We start from the raw sequence: 14,940 nt of genomic DNA, 5'->3' as shown, positions 1-14,940 counted from the left end.
GAATATACAAAACAAGTGATGGACAGTACAGTTGCTCACCACTTGCTGACTGATTCCTAGGCAATCCCTGAGCATGAGCCTCCAGCCCACTTTCTCCACAGGTATATCCTCAGCATGATACCATAAGGTTTGGGATATCCCTTTGGCCAGTTTATGTGTCCTCCCCTCAACTTCTTGTGCCCCTCAGCTCTCTTCCTGGAAGGACATGAGAAACTTTAGCAACAAAAACATCAGTGCATTTTCAGCATTGTCATACTAAATTCTAAACACAGTACTATACTGTTTACTAGAAGGAAAATTAACTATCCCAACCAAAACCAGAACACAAATCATTTGGACTTCTTAGAAGTGAAAATCTAGCTTTAAATGAAAGCTATGAATTCAGTGTAAATACTGTATTACTGTGTCACACATATATGACTGATGGTTTCTTCTGATCTTAGAAGCTGGCTGTACACAGCTGTGAATTTACACAGCTGTCAGCTGCTTTACAAGGCTAAAACAGAAGGACAAAGAATGGGTGTAAAACTGAGCTCTGTACTTAAGAGATACAATCTTTGCAATCAGAAGGAATGAGAGATGGGTAGAAATCCATGTTTTTCCACTTTGCAAGTCCCCTTGTGGCCAGCTAATAGGGATTTGGCTACAATCTTGGCAGTGTGGTGCCCAGCATTTTCCCCTGTACCTCAGCGAAACACTGTATACATAGTCTGCTGTACTTCATACATAAATTCATGCAAGTCAAGGTTTGGGTCTAGGTGACATAATCCAAAAGACTTTTAGCTCCAAACACCATACAAGTCAGGCTGGCTGTTTCAAGGCCACTTGTCAGCTGCTCTTGCAGTGCAGCACTTACACAGATTGAAACGTTTAAGCCTCAAGTGGCTTTAGAACATCCCACGCTCCTTAAATAAGCTATTGACGATGTTTATAGTCCTCTACCATGAACAGAAGTGGTACTTCTGCTGATTCATAAAGAATGCTGTGTTGGTGTTCTCTGTAGGATGGGCATGAGGTAGTGCCTCTTCTGAAAACACTTATGTAGCAGACAGGATTCTGGATTGTTAAAACTGAAAGGTAGTCTGTTGGATTTAAAATCACAGAACCACAGAATGGTTTGAGCAGGAAAGTGACCTTAAAAACCATCCAGTTCCAGGCTGGAACCCTGCCATGGGTAGGGACACCTCTTGCTTTGGGAAAATGGCGCATACAGTCTTTTAAGAGTGGCACGTACTGAGATTAGTGTGATTAATTCTGCATGTTCAAGTTTCATGGTAAGTAAATACCAGTAAAATGAAACTAAATGAAAGAGCATCATTTTCTCTCTATGCTGTTGAAAATTCACTGTTGGACAGACCTAGTTCATACTGCCTGTTACTTTCCAACTTGAGTCATATTTAATGAAACATTTTCCACAATGAAAGTTGCGTTTTTTTCCCAGCCCTTATATTTTACCTAAAAATATCTTTTTGGAATTCTCATTTACAAAAATTGTGAAGAAAATCCTTCTCATGTTTCCCCCTTCCCTTCAGTGAACATTGAACAAATCAAGATTTCCCTCTACATCCCCATTCAGCATTTTATTTGCAGTCCACTACAGAGCTGTTCCACAAATCCCACTGAAAATCGACCATCTCCTGAACAAGTTCACTAGTCCTATTATAATATAGGTATTCTTAGCATGTTTAGACTATGGAATGTAGCCTCAAGTGAGAAGAAAACATGGATGCAAGGTCTGAATAAGAAAGAGTATGTGACACTTCAGTAAAACACTGTCACAGACAAACTGTGTCACCTCAAATCATCTCCATTTTCTTGGGCTCCCACTTCCAGTTATTTTCATTTACCCCAGGTGAATTGCAGCAACCTATCACAACCACTTTGAATTTGTATTTCATATTTGTACAGGGCTCTTGTTGCTGGGTTGTTTTGTTCAGGGGTGTGTTTTATTTGGGGTTTGAGGGGTTTTTTGTTGGGGATTTTTTTGTTATTTTTCTTCTCCAAACACCGTTAACAGTGAAAATAGAGTCTCAATAAGGACACCTGACTTGCTGATAAGTGTATACAGAGAGGGAATTCTCTGCTTTAGGGGCTTGTAGTATAATTCTCATTGCCTGCCTGTTCCCCTTCCACTGCAGTGGCAGCAGATGGAATAACCTCACCAAGTTATACACAGCTTTCCAAGACCTGTATCCCTTCTGCTATCCAAAGGCATTATTTGCAATCTTCATGTTTTGCTCAGACGTGCACAAGTCCTATCCTCACCAGCAATTGTACCTTCTCTTCATACTGCTTTAAATTGTTTAAAAGCTATCAGGTGTTGAGTGCTTCATTCCGTTTCTGAGTCCAGGGCCAGCAGATACTCGGGAAGTGCATGCAGCTATAGCGTGCCTGAGCTTTGTGACCTACTTCTGTCTCTGAATTCCTCAGGCTGGAAATATGCAGAATTCAACTTTGAAATTTATTTCTTATGGCACTAGAACAAATGCAGTGATTGGATACCATATACTCAATGAAGTCATTCTACAGTGATGATGAGGATTAAACTGACATGTCTCTACTCACTGCTTAATTTTAGGCATCCTGGTTTTAAGACATTGCAAATTCTAGCACCTATAAAGGAGATTGGTAAGTAATAAGAAGATCTGGAGGGGAAAAAAAAGTTTCCCCTGTGTGGTCAGTTATGTTTGCCACATGATCCAGTCTGTAATTCCACAAACTCCATTTCTGGCAATCTTTCAGTTATTCTTCCATCTGAAATAGATGTGGAAAATAATTTTTGTCTTTGTACCCTTTGTATTTCACAAATACTGATACAGGCTATGTATCTTTTGTAACAGTAAATTTAAATATTGGTTTACAAGATAAGCCATTAATACATTGCTATTAAAAAGTTACATGAATTGGAAGAGAAAAAAATAACATGCAACTGTCAAATAAAAGAACATTAAACAACACAAAACCTTTCTCAGTGCCCTGAATTAGGTGGACTGACTGAGAGCAATTTTAATATGCAATGAAGGTACTCACAAACTGCAGCTGTGTTCACTGCCTTTAACATACTGTCAGAGCAGTGTTTCTCAAGGTAATGCACCAGAAATTGCTTTACAAACTGAGAAACTAAAACCACTACAGAAATCTAAGGGAACAGTACGAAGTAAATTTTAATATATTTTCATTAAGTTTTAGCCTGTTTTTAAATTTTAAAAAATGAAGCTGTGGTGATGCCAAATAAATATTTCTTAGCATTACTTCCTAAAAGATTTTATTAGATTGTTCTTTGATTCCAACACTGCTAGAGCATTGTCCTGCAGAGGGAGATTTATGTTTATACCCTTTTGGTGGGTTCAGACCTGTGTGTCCCAGAAGCAAAGGGCAATGTGTATTGTTCAAACCTAAATGGCAGTAAGCATAGTTTGTAACAAGGTTTATGATGACCATGTTTCATGCAATGGTCTGACCATTACCACGCCCTGCACATCTCATGCCTGCACAGAGACAATGAATGTATTGCACCCTGGTCAGTCCACCATTCACACTGTGCACTAAGACCCCTCTCCTCCCCGACAGCCCACATCTGTCTTGCTAAAAGCAAGTGACAGCAGTGGACAGAAGAAGCTTCTGTCCATGTTGGCTGATGCACAGATTTAAGCAGTGACAACCCAGACAACAGGACAACTCCCAAGGTAATGGCAGCTCTTGACACTTTTTAGGTGGTAGGGATCTCAATAAAAAGTCATTTAATAGAAAGACAAGTGTGTGCAAGCAATGGAGATTTAAAATAAAAACACTGTGCAAAGAAAGGAAAACACAGCAAATCCATTATCAAGCTACTGTTGACAATATGAGAACATTTTGTTGCTAAGCAACAAAATATCAAAGAAATTATTTGTAATGGATTACCTCTTAGAAAACTACACTTGACTCTCTATCAGTCAGTTTGATGGTAATCTGAAGATAACCCTCAAAAAACCTGTCTTTAGCACTGGACAACTATTGCATCAAAAACTTTCTTCATAACTGGCACACCTCATTTACATAACCTTGTTTGTCAGCTGAGGAGCTTGTTGAGTCATGTTTGTGACGAGCTGCCAAGTCGCTGAGTTGGTCCCAGACAGCTGCAGTCGCATTTCCAAAAGCTGCTTGCTCCTGCTGATGCCACACAGTTGTGCTGTTCGTGTTTTCTGCAGTACTTTGTGCAGTGCGCTCACTTCTGACAGAATGAGAGCAAAGACAGAAGACAACAAAACTCCTCATCATTCAACAGGGTGAATAGACAATAACTTTTTCATCTGTGCCACCCTGATTCTTTCTGAAGCTTCTCCGTAACTGTTAACTCTTGTAAGTTTTCATGAATGGTACTTGCAGTTCTCCCCTGGGGATACCACTGTGTTGCACTGGCTCTTAGCACCCCCCTCTTCAATATTTCACTGCCAGCTGCATGTGTTGGTGGAGCAGAAAATAAAAAAAGACACCACCACAGATAAATACTGAATAGATACCTTCAGTTCTTTGTCGTGGTACATAACTGCTGTATGAAGATGGTAACGGTGCACAAAATATGACCTGTCAAATTGACAGGGTGACTGAATGGTTGAGACTGTCAGGGACCTCTGGGTGTCATCTGGTCCAACCACTGCTCCAGCAGGGCCACCAAGAGCTGTCATTCCCATACAGCTTTTCAGTATCTCGAAGGATGGAGACGCCACTACCTCTCTGGGCAACCTGTGCCAGTGCTCGGTCACCCTCACAGGGAAAAGGAGTTTCCTGATGTTCAGCGGGAACCTCCTGTGTTTCAGTGTGTGCCCATCGCCTCTGTGCTGTCACTGGGCACCACTGGAAAGAGCCTGGATCCATCCTCCTTGCACCCTCCCTGCAGGTGTTTATGTACCTTGGTGAGATCCCCTGAGCCTTCTCTTCTCCAGGATGAGCTGCTCCAGTCCCTCTACGGCCTTAGTGACCACTCACTGGGCTCTCTCCAGTGTGCCCGTGTCCATCTTGTCCTGGGGCTGGAGCTGGCACTCCTGGTGTGGCCTCCCCAATACTGAGGGGCAGGATCACCTGCCCTGCCCCGTTGACAGCACTTCTCGTGGTGCGGCCCAGACACCACTGGCCTTGTCACTGGGACACATCGCTGGCTCATGTTCAGATCGGTGTCCAGCAGGACCCCGATGCCTCTCCTGACAAACTGCTTCCCAGCTGTGCATTCCCAGCCCGTGCTGGTGTCTGGGGTTGTTCCTCCCTGGCTGCAGGACTTGGCTCTTCCCATGCTGAACTGCTTGAGGTTCCTGTCAGTCCCTTTCTCCAGCCTGTCGGGGTCCCTCTGGACGGCACCACGACCCTCTGGTGTATCAGCCCCTCCTCACAGCTCAGTGTCACCAGCAACCTCGCTGGGAGCGCAGCTGCCCCATGATCCGGAGCATTAATGATGATGATGTGACACAGGATTGGACTCAGTACCGACCCCATAATTTTTCCTTAAACTTTAGCTTATTTTTTTTTCATGTAGTTGTACATGGAGCTGTGGTAATACCAAATAACCATTTCCTGGCACTTCTTAGACGGACTGTTCCATGATTCAAACAACCGCTAGAGCTCTGTGAGTGAAGGGCACCACGCGGCGGCTTGGCGGCCTCCGAAACACATTTTGCGTCGCCCACCGCCACCCTCTGGGATCGCGTTTCATCGGCGCCTGCAGCCCAATGTTAAAGGCTGTGTGTCACGGCGTTTCCGCACATCCCCGAACCTGCCCGGCCCTTCCCGCCGCCATTGCCGGCCCCCCGCTCACTCAGCCTGGCAGACGCCGCGCGCGCGGCCCCGGCGACGTTGCGCCTCCTCACAGGCTGAGGTACTTGACAGACAGTCCCGCTGACCAATGGAATCGCGCATCGGTCCGTTGGGGGCGGGCCCTCCCCCGCCGTGGCGCGGGGCGGGGCGGGGGAGGCGCTGCTGTCATGGCCGCCGCCGCCGGCGCCGCGTCCCCGGCAGACAAGGAGAGGTACCGTGGGCACGGCTTGTTTGGGGTCGGGTCTTCCGTGGGTTCGTTTGTTTATGTGTCATTGAGGGCTGGCGGAGAAGAAAACGCGAGCGGAGCAAGGACTGGTCGTTTAAATGCGTGTGGAGAAAAGGGTGGTGGTGTCTGAAATTAAATCCCTGTGGAACAAAGGGTGGTGGTGACACTTGCCTGGTTGGGAAGTCAGTAAGGAGACTGGAATTCCCGTGCTGAACCCAGACCTAGTCGGCTCGTAAAGACGGCAGTAGCAAAGAGTGGAGAAAACCTCTGGAAGGGAGGAGAAAGTAGTAGGAGTTGAGGTGATTTCGGCTGGTTTTAGAAGCGGCAAGGAACGTGATCCTTGTCACTCTTGTCATTCAGCTAATTGCAATCTGTCTGCACCATATGTTTTACTCATTTTCCTTATTTTCTTATGCTCTCATAGGTCCTCATTCAAATCAATGCAGGCCTTCTTCCCCCTCTCCTTGGTCGCAGCTAGTTATTTTTTATAATTAAGAAGTATAATTGAGGTTCTGTCGCGCTGATCCCCTTGTGCTTGATGGGTGTAAATCTACTGAAAAGTCTTAAGCAAGTTTCGAAGCACAGTTTTTCAGTGGCTTTTATAAATGTATCCAAATCTGGGTTGATTTGTGTGTGAATTAAAATAAACAAAACAAACACAGGACTTAGTTAGCTATTAGTGTAATAAAACCTTTTCAGGAAACGTTCTTTAATTCTTTTCAGGGAAATATGTGTGTTCCCTTCGAGGTTGCAAGCATGCAAGAAATAGGTCCAAAAAAATAGGTCAGAAAGTTCTATTTCAGCCTCCTTTTTTTTTTTTCAGAATGGGTAGTGCCATCCCTTGTACAAATAGTGCCGCAAAAAGTGGTGTCATGTAGTGTCCATGATAACTCAAAGTGGGATTTTGCAGCATTTTACTAAGCAGTCTAGGGAAAATAAATGGTTGTTCTAAACTGCTGTGGGAACTTCTGTGTTTGTAGCCATGACGCTTGTTTTTTGTTTTACTAGGAAAATACTGCATAAGCATTAAGGAGTTGATACAGCTTGCTTAAACTCACTGTTTTCTCTTCTTAGATTCATCTGCATTTATCCAGCTTATTTGAATAACAAGAAGACAATAGCAGAAGGAAGAAGGATACCTATAGATAAGGTGATTTTATGGGTGGGAGGGATGGGGTTTTTTGCTAGGTAGCAGTGTATAAAGAGCTGGAAAATACATCTCTCTGACCTTTCCATTCCCCCATGGCAATTCGCTCAGTAACTGGAAATTACAGTGTATTTGGAGGTAACCTAGTGCCAGCATGTGAATTTAGTAGAAGAGCCCTGGGCTGAAGTGTTTGCTTTTGTCTGAGCAGCACCTTGGACAAGCAGGTAAAGTAATGAGGAACTTCATGCACTCCACTGCCTACACAAGTTTGCAGAATCTGAAAGCAGTGCAGGAAAGAGTAGCTAGCTACTTACTGGGTTCTGGTGACTGACTATATGAGCATATATTCTGTGTCCTGTGCATGTGACTCACAGATACGGTAATTATTGTTACTTCAAATCTGTCCAGAAATAGTTCTTCATCATCTCACTCACTTGTAATAATTTTAGCAAGCAGTTCTGGGAGTATAAAGGGCTTTCCTCACTGGTTAGGGTTTGGTTTTTTCTTGATAACAGTTAAAAATAAAATATTTCTTGAGGATGCAAGTTGCCAATCAAAGGTCTACGTATGGGAGAAATCTGCTGCTCTGTGGCTAGAAATTTTCTGGTTTTTTCCTCCGTCAGCCTTTGCTGTATGTTTGCTGTTCCTGATACACAGCTTTTGATATCTCTGTATATACGATAACTGTTAATTAATTTCAATTACTTTTCCTAAGCAATTCTTTACCTTGCTCTCGTGTCCTAATGAATTTGGTCTCATCTTTTTCCTGATGTTTCAGCTCTTCTTTTTTTTCTTTTTAAATGTTCTGTAGACCACAGCAGCACTGACAGATGACTTCTACACTAGATTTGTCACTACCTTCACTTTCCCCATCAGCTTTTCCTCGTTACAGAGTATAGTGTGGGAAACTGGTAACTATTTTTGTATAGACAGGTCATGGTTGAAAACTAATTAATTTTAACGCATTGTTTCAACAGGCTGTTGAAAACCCCACATCTACAGAAATCCAAGATGTGTGTGCAGCAGTAGGATTCAATGTGTTATTAGAGGTAATTAAAAAAAAAGTCCCCACATACAAAAAACCCCCAAATTAGTTATGCGTCTCTGTTCTTTCATTATGTCTTTTTTTATAACTTGCAGTTGAGAAGTTTTGTTATTAGCTGTGCTTGCTTTGAGTGATAACTGACCATAGTCATGAAGTAAATGTTGGAAAACTGATGTAAGTCAGGAATACCTCAGATCTCTCAGACAATGTCACTTTTAATCTTATAAAAAGATTACTTCTGTTTTACCATCCTTCTTAGAAGACTGTCCTGGATGCTTAAAAGTGTGTCAGAATAAAAGCTACTTTTGCAAGCTGCAACTCTGCAAATTAAGCTTTTGGAAAGGAATGTTTTTAATGAAAAATGATGACCTTTGCAATGAGTTTTATAGGAATAGGATTCTGATAGTTGGAATATTCATAGTCCTTTGGAGTCATGTTTCAGCCAAAGAATGTTAGCTTTTTATTGCAGTACATCCTTACTCTTTAAATAGTTTGTTGGTTACTTTTTTCTTAGGGATTGAGTCTGGATTTCTAGAGAGGTAACTTCACCAGAGGTCATTTCCTGAAGTAATTATTAACTTATAATTAGTTATTAATTTAGAGCAGTGTTGATTTTTCTAAGAAGAATATAGGTTCTCATCTAGAAGTGTGACTGGTACCCAAAGCCTGGTACAAAATCACTCTGCTTTTCAGAAGTAGTTGGACAGTGCACACCAGCTGCACTGAGAAACCTGTGATGTTTCATCAAGAACGAAGGCTGTAATTAGCCAAAAGCAGTGACTGTGACCTATCACTTGCTGTCCCTAGGTGTCTAGAAGGGTTTGTAGCAGTGGAGATAAAACAAAAACCCGTGCCCCTGTAGTCCAGACCGCTGGGCATGTAAAATGGTCCCTCTTGCAGTTTACTCACAAAATTGCTCAAGTACCAGGAATTGTTTTCAGCAGTGCCTCTGAAACAGTTGTGTCTTCCAATGCATATTATAATACATTTCTCCTTTTGTATGACAGAAAAACAAGATGTATCCCAGAGAGTGGAACAGAGACGTGCAGTACAGAGGTAGGGTACGAATCCAGCTCAAGCAAGATGATGGCAACCCGTGTTTACCTCAGTTTCCAACACGTGAGTAGAGTGCCTGGGTTTAGGCACTTCACCTGTTAATAAACCAGAAAGACTTCGTTTATTTTATGTTATCAGCCTGTTTAATTAGTTTTAACTATTATAAATCCTATAGTTTTACATTAAATCTTGTTGCCTGTATAAGTCAACAAAATCAAGTTGTGAGCATTGAGTAAAGTTTGTAAAATGCTGTTGCCTTTGATTCTGCTGCTTCTGCAATGGCTACATTGCGTGGTTGCTGTATTGAACAAAGCATCTATTCAGTTTTGGGTTACTGCTTTGTTGACATTTAAAATAGAATGTTTAGTGCTTAAATGACTAAATTCCAACATTTTCTTAGGATACATACATCATCTGAGTAGATGCCAAATGGATAAAACACAGTACTGAGTTCAGCTGAGTTTTCTGCTGGCCATTTATGTAAATTACAATGAAGCAGCTGTCCTTTAAAGATTAATAGGAATTACTCATCTTGAATGACAAATAATTTCATCTTTTGCATTTTTTCTGAAGGTGAATCCCTGTGTAAAAGGGAAACAGTATATATCTTAAGGGAAGAGCTAGAAGAGTGTACAGTAGCATGAGTGCTGACAGAGGGAGATGATTTAAAACCAGATTCCTGCAGGATGGAAGCAGTGCCTTTCTAAAAATGCATGTAGCTTTTGCCTGATCGTTCTGTCCGAAGTGTTTAGGGCCAGTAGGAGGTGAAGGGAAAGAGTAGCAGGAAAGATGTAGACACTTTGGAGATTGTCAGGTTACGTGGCTTTTCCAGTCTATTGTGACATTTATCAGTTCTGCACTTTTGGGTTTTTTCCCCCAAGAATTATTCACAAGCTGCTTGCTGTACAGGCGAAGGAAGCAGATCTCCTAGGCTTTACATCTGTTCTTAACTTAGTAGACATGCATTGATCTCTCCTTGTATTTTAGGTAAATCAGTGATGCTGTATGCTGCAGAAACCATTCCAAAACTGAAAACAAGAACTCAAAAGATGGGAAGTAGTGATCAAAGCCTTCAGCAGGGAGAGGGAGGCAAGAAAGGTAAAGGAAAGAAAAAGAAATAAGCTGACATCTGGAATTGTCATTACATCGCAACGTTACAACAAGTGCAAATGGACACCTTTCGGCAACTTTGAAGTGAAGATAGGAGCAAGAAAAGAAGAGGTGAAGCTGAGTAGAACTGCCTGCTTTTCCCGGAACTGGAATGCATGTAACTGCCTTGCATCTGTGTAACAATAAATCTCTTTTCACACATAACCTGCAAGTCTGATGTTAGCACCCACGTTAAAAGCAGAAGAACATAAGCAAATGGGATGGTTGGGAGAATTATTTTTTTCCAAAAGAAATATGCACCTTCTGAAATCTGGTTGCCTTAGTAAACCATTTATTTGTGATAGTGAAGCAATTGTCATAATTCTATGCTATTCTGTATCAGGATGAAATTCTTCTCTGTGAGGGTAGTGAGGCACAGGTTGTGCAGACAATTTGTGGATGCCCCATGCCTGGAAGTGTTCAAGCCCAGGCTGGATGGGACTTCGAGCAAGCTGGTTATTGTGTCTTCAGTTGCCAGCTGGCAGCTATGTGCCATCCAACCTCGCCCTTACTCCCCAGATGGGATGCAGGGAAGGATAATCAGGAAAGAAAAAGATTGTGGGTGTAGGTAAGAAGAGTTTAATAATTTAAACTAAATAAATTCAGTAATGCAAGTGACAGTGATTATAATAAAATATAATTATCATTACAGGGGTTTTATTTAAGGCGGGGGGGAAATCAAAACAAGTGATGCACAATACAATTACACACCACCTGCTGACTGATGCCCAGCCCACCCCCAGCAGTGGTCAGCACCTCCTGGCCAATTCCCCCCTGTTTATATACTGGACATGCTAATCTATGATATGGTATATCCCTTTGGCCAGGTTGGGTCACCTGTCCTGGCTTCTTGCTACACCTCCTCACTGGTAGAGCGTGAGGCACAGAAAAGTCTTGGATTTAATATAAGCACTGCTCATGAACAAGCAGAACACTACTGTGTTATCAGCATCATTCTCACACTGAATCCAAAATACAGCACTAACAGCTGCTGGGAAGAAAATTCACTGGATTGCAGTTGAAATCAGGACAGCAGACACCCCTTATTCCATATAATTTCTATAATGCCAGGTCCCACTTCCCAAAACCCCATCACTTTCCTCTCTTTTGGTACAGATACACACACAGTTAATACTCCCTTAAATTATGGACCTACAAAAGCCCATTGAGATCACTGAGTGCATGACCTTGGGCTCCATCTGTCAGAACTGTTTTTCAGGCAGGAAAGAAGGTGTGTGCTGTTAGGCTGTTGCATGTGGAAACCAGTTCTGAATCCATCACCTCTGTGTTCATGGTTCCATCAAAGTTCATTCTTCATTAATGTGGGATCAAAAGGAAGTCGGGGTCAGAACCCCAAATCCAGTGTGGCACAGACAGGCACCATGGGGTGCCCAATGTGGTGATGGGCATAGAACCATCACAGAAGTGATAATTCACAGTGTTACACAGTAATTAATTTAATTCATTGTCTGTTCTTACCCCCAATCAAATCTGAGACGCACACTGGACTTCTCCATCTTCTTGCAGCACATGCGAAGTGCATCCAGGTCCTTGAGCAAAAGCAATCCCAGGGATGGGTTTACCTTTGCCTGAGGTAGGGATAACCCAGACTTTTCCCCAGCATGTTTTTAATGTTCAGTGCAGGAACTTCATCCCCTTCTTCAATAAGCAAAAGTTTAGATGGGGCTGCACCAGGCCAGTGGGCAATCCCTGGGTGTTAACTGACCAGGTGGCCTTCGCTAAACGTGCACCTCAGGGTTTGATGGTCCCACCACCTACTGCTCTCATTGTGGTCTTTTACCATCCATTGCATCATTTGATCTTTCCAGAGGCTGATGCATGAGAGGGAATGTGATAGTCCCACTCAGTGCCATGTTCTTTGGCCCAAGTGTGTATGAGGTTGCTTTGGAAATGAACCCCGTGGTCTGACTCTATTATTTCTGGTGTATTGTGTCCCCATAAGACCTGCTTTTCAAGGCCCAGGAGAGTGTTTCAGGAAGTAGTGTGGCACAAAGGGAGTTTCCAGCCATCTGGTGGTTGATCCCCCCACTGTGAGCACAGGGCACTTGCCTTGGTGTATTTGGGAGACTGATACACTCAAGCTGCCTGGCTATATTGACATTTCAGCCATCATCCTCCATACCAGAGGGGCTTTGTCTGCATGGCTTAATCACACTGCATGTTTCACATCCATTGTGCACAGATTGTTCGGTTCAAATTACTCCTGCATTTTGCTGAGTGCTGAGTAATTTTTCTGAAACTTTAAATAAAGTGAGAGCTCTGTGAAAATTGACTGGTACAAGGTAACTCATCTTCATGATGTAAACTGAAGGAGGATGACTCCAGCCAAGTTTGATCATGTTATGTTTAACTTTTGTAAGTCTAGGGGTCTTATAAACAAAGACTAGGAAATATTTCTGAAAAGGGTAATATTGAGTTCAAATATATAAAACTGTAAATTAGTCAAACTAACAAAGAAAGCTTTGTGGGTATTTTGGGTAAAGCTGACTTTATTTTTTCAAAGCCCTACTAGGAAATCAGACGACCACTACCAAGAGGAAGTTGAAGACTGAGTTTCCTAACTCCTGCCTACTTATTCTCCCATCTTTTAATGGGACTGGTTTGCTTTTTATTATTTCTGGCTTTACACTTAGTACATGTGAGCAATATTTGTTCTAAATGAGGCAGCACAAAGTTAAACACACCTCCCCTTTTCCTGACAGAGTTAAACCAGACTTTCATTTCTGTATTGCCTCATTTTAATAAACTGGGCTCCTTAGAGGATTGAAAACAAGCAGGTCAGGACCAGCTCGGTTCTTCCTCAGTCAACTGATCATGCCTCATTTCTGGGAACAGGGAGATGCTTACAGACCATTGTGGGACTGGGAGTGGAGACAAAGCTTCCACAAAAATACAGTAATACTGCAATTTTTAGTCTCAAAGATATTAATTTTTTTTTTTTTTAAGGGGGAATTGGGTGACAATGAATGTCCTTCTATTCCACCTGCCTTGCTTTTACAGTTTTCTGTGAAAATTTACTTATGCAGCATCATTGCTAAAAAGGCACTGTGGTCCGTGGTTTCCTGTAGGTGGCAACAGTAACAAAGGAAGGCATGCATCCATGAGTGGGAATTTACGCAGCATCCAGGACAGAAGGAGTATGGGTATTGAACTAGTGTCCCGGTCTAGCTCTTTAGAAGTACATGCCTGTTATTTCCCTATACAGTTTTCTGGGTACCTAAACAAAGATTAAACATTTGAAATGGACATATGAGCTCAAAATCCTTATAACAATCTTGTAACAATTTCTGTGTCAGGAATGGATGGTAACATTGATGCTGAGCATCAGAGAGGTGTGATGATGCAGGCAATCAGTAACAGAATGACTGAAAATGAGAAATCAGCACTACTGAGATAGGTGGTTTATTCATCCAGATTATAGCATGTAGCTACTATAGCAGAAGAACAACCATAATTACTCAATTCTTAATGTAAACAGTGGGAGTTTTAAAAGGTTATTTTGAAATGTGTTTTAACTTGGGAAGTGACCATATGCAGTTGTCAGCCTTCAGCCATGAAGTAAATCAAAGACCAGCTCTGCAAAAAACAGCTGGTCTTAAAAAACTTGCCTGTGTATACATCCTGTTCCTTGTGTGTGTTTGAGAGAGCCTTTTTGCCAGAACTTCCTTTTGGGGCACATACACCTGTGGGATATTTGTATGTCCTCTACTTGGGAGCATGAGAGAGGATACAGCTCCCTTGATTCCTTCTCTGGAGCTGCAGATGTACCTGGAGCTACACATGCAGTGGAATGGAATGGAATGGAATGGAATGGAATGGAATGGAATGGAATGGAATAGAATGGAATAGAATGTACTATTTCAGTTGGAAGAGACCAAAAATGATCATCCAATCCAACTGCCTGACCACTTCAAGGCTTACCAACAGTTAAAGCACACTATTAAGGGTATTGTCCCAATGCCTCTTAACACTGACAGGCTTGGGGCATCGACCACTCTCTCTGGGAAGCCTGTTCCAGAATCTGACCACCCTCCTGGTAAAGAAATGCTTCCCAATGTCAAATCTGAACTTCCCCTGACACAGCTTCGAATAATGCCCACAGGTTCTGTCACTGGACACCAGTTATTTAACTTCTTCCTGTTACAGACTGGCCTTTGTGGGGTTATTTTCTCCCTTAGGATAAGGGATACCCTTTTCAAATGGGTTCTTTTCCCCTAAATAAAAATATAATTAATTATAATTATTAAATAATTAGATGTTATTATAGAATAATTAATAATAATGAATAATTAAGTACCCCTTGCCATAGTGGCTGTGTAAGGGAGATGGGAAGAAACAGACGACAAGTCTTTGGTAGTTTGGGACCTGGGAAAGAGCAGGGGATACTCCAGGTAGGAACTGAGTAGTGCTAATAGTAGTGCTATTTCCTCTGAAACAGCATGTGTGCCTCTTTTCATCTGTCAGGCTTTGGGGGGTTTTTGGGGCGTAGTTTTTTGGGTTTTGTCTGCT

The 14,940-nt window shown here is 42.3% G+C and overlaps 2 protein-coding genes across 2 annotated transcripts in view; one reads left to right on the top strand and one right to left on the bottom strand.

Moving 5' to 3' along the window:
• Positions 1-14,940, bottom strand: part of LOC116437867 (T-cell activation Rho GTPase-activating protein-like) — a 633,784-nt gene that overhangs the window by 214,886 nt on the left and 403,958 nt on the right. The window lies entirely within an intron of this gene.
• On the top strand, positions 5,896-10,575 carry SRP19 (signal recognition particle 19). The gene is made up of 5 exons (XM_032096193.1): positions 5,896-5,998; positions 7,088-7,163; positions 8,138-8,209; positions 9,213-9,324; positions 10,249-10,575. The coding sequence occupies exons 1-5, from the start codon at positions 5,955-5,957 to the stop codon at positions 10,380-10,382; spliced, it is 438 nt and encodes a 145-aa protein (XP_031952084.1). The 5' UTR covers positions 5,896-5,954; the 3' UTR covers positions 10,383-10,575.

The sequence above is a fragment of the Corvus moneduloides genome, chromosome Z, assembly GCF_009650955.1.
Source record: "Corvus moneduloides isolate bCorMon1 chromosome Z, bCorMon1.pri, whole genome shotgun sequence".
NCBI lineage: Eukaryota > Metazoa > Chordata > Aves > Passeriformes > Corvidae > Corvus > Corvus moneduloides.
The sequence above is the reverse complement of the archived record's forward strand: the minus strand, read 5'-3'. Positions and strand labels throughout refer to the sequence as shown.

Bases quoted from the DNA above. Each gene is read 5' to 3' on its own strand.
- SRP19 (XM_032096193.1), top strand. From the start codon at position 5,955: ATGGCCGCCGCCGCCGGCGCCGCGTCCCCGGCAGACAAGGAGAG. The intron at 7,164-8,137 runs GTGATTTTATGG...TTGTTTCAACAG, and splicing joins GAAGGATACCTATAGATAAG to GCTGTTGAAAACCCCACATC. The intron at 8,210-9,212 runs GTAATTAAAAAA...TTTGTATGACAG, and splicing joins GATTCAATGTGTTATTAGAG to AAAAACAAGATGTATCCCAG.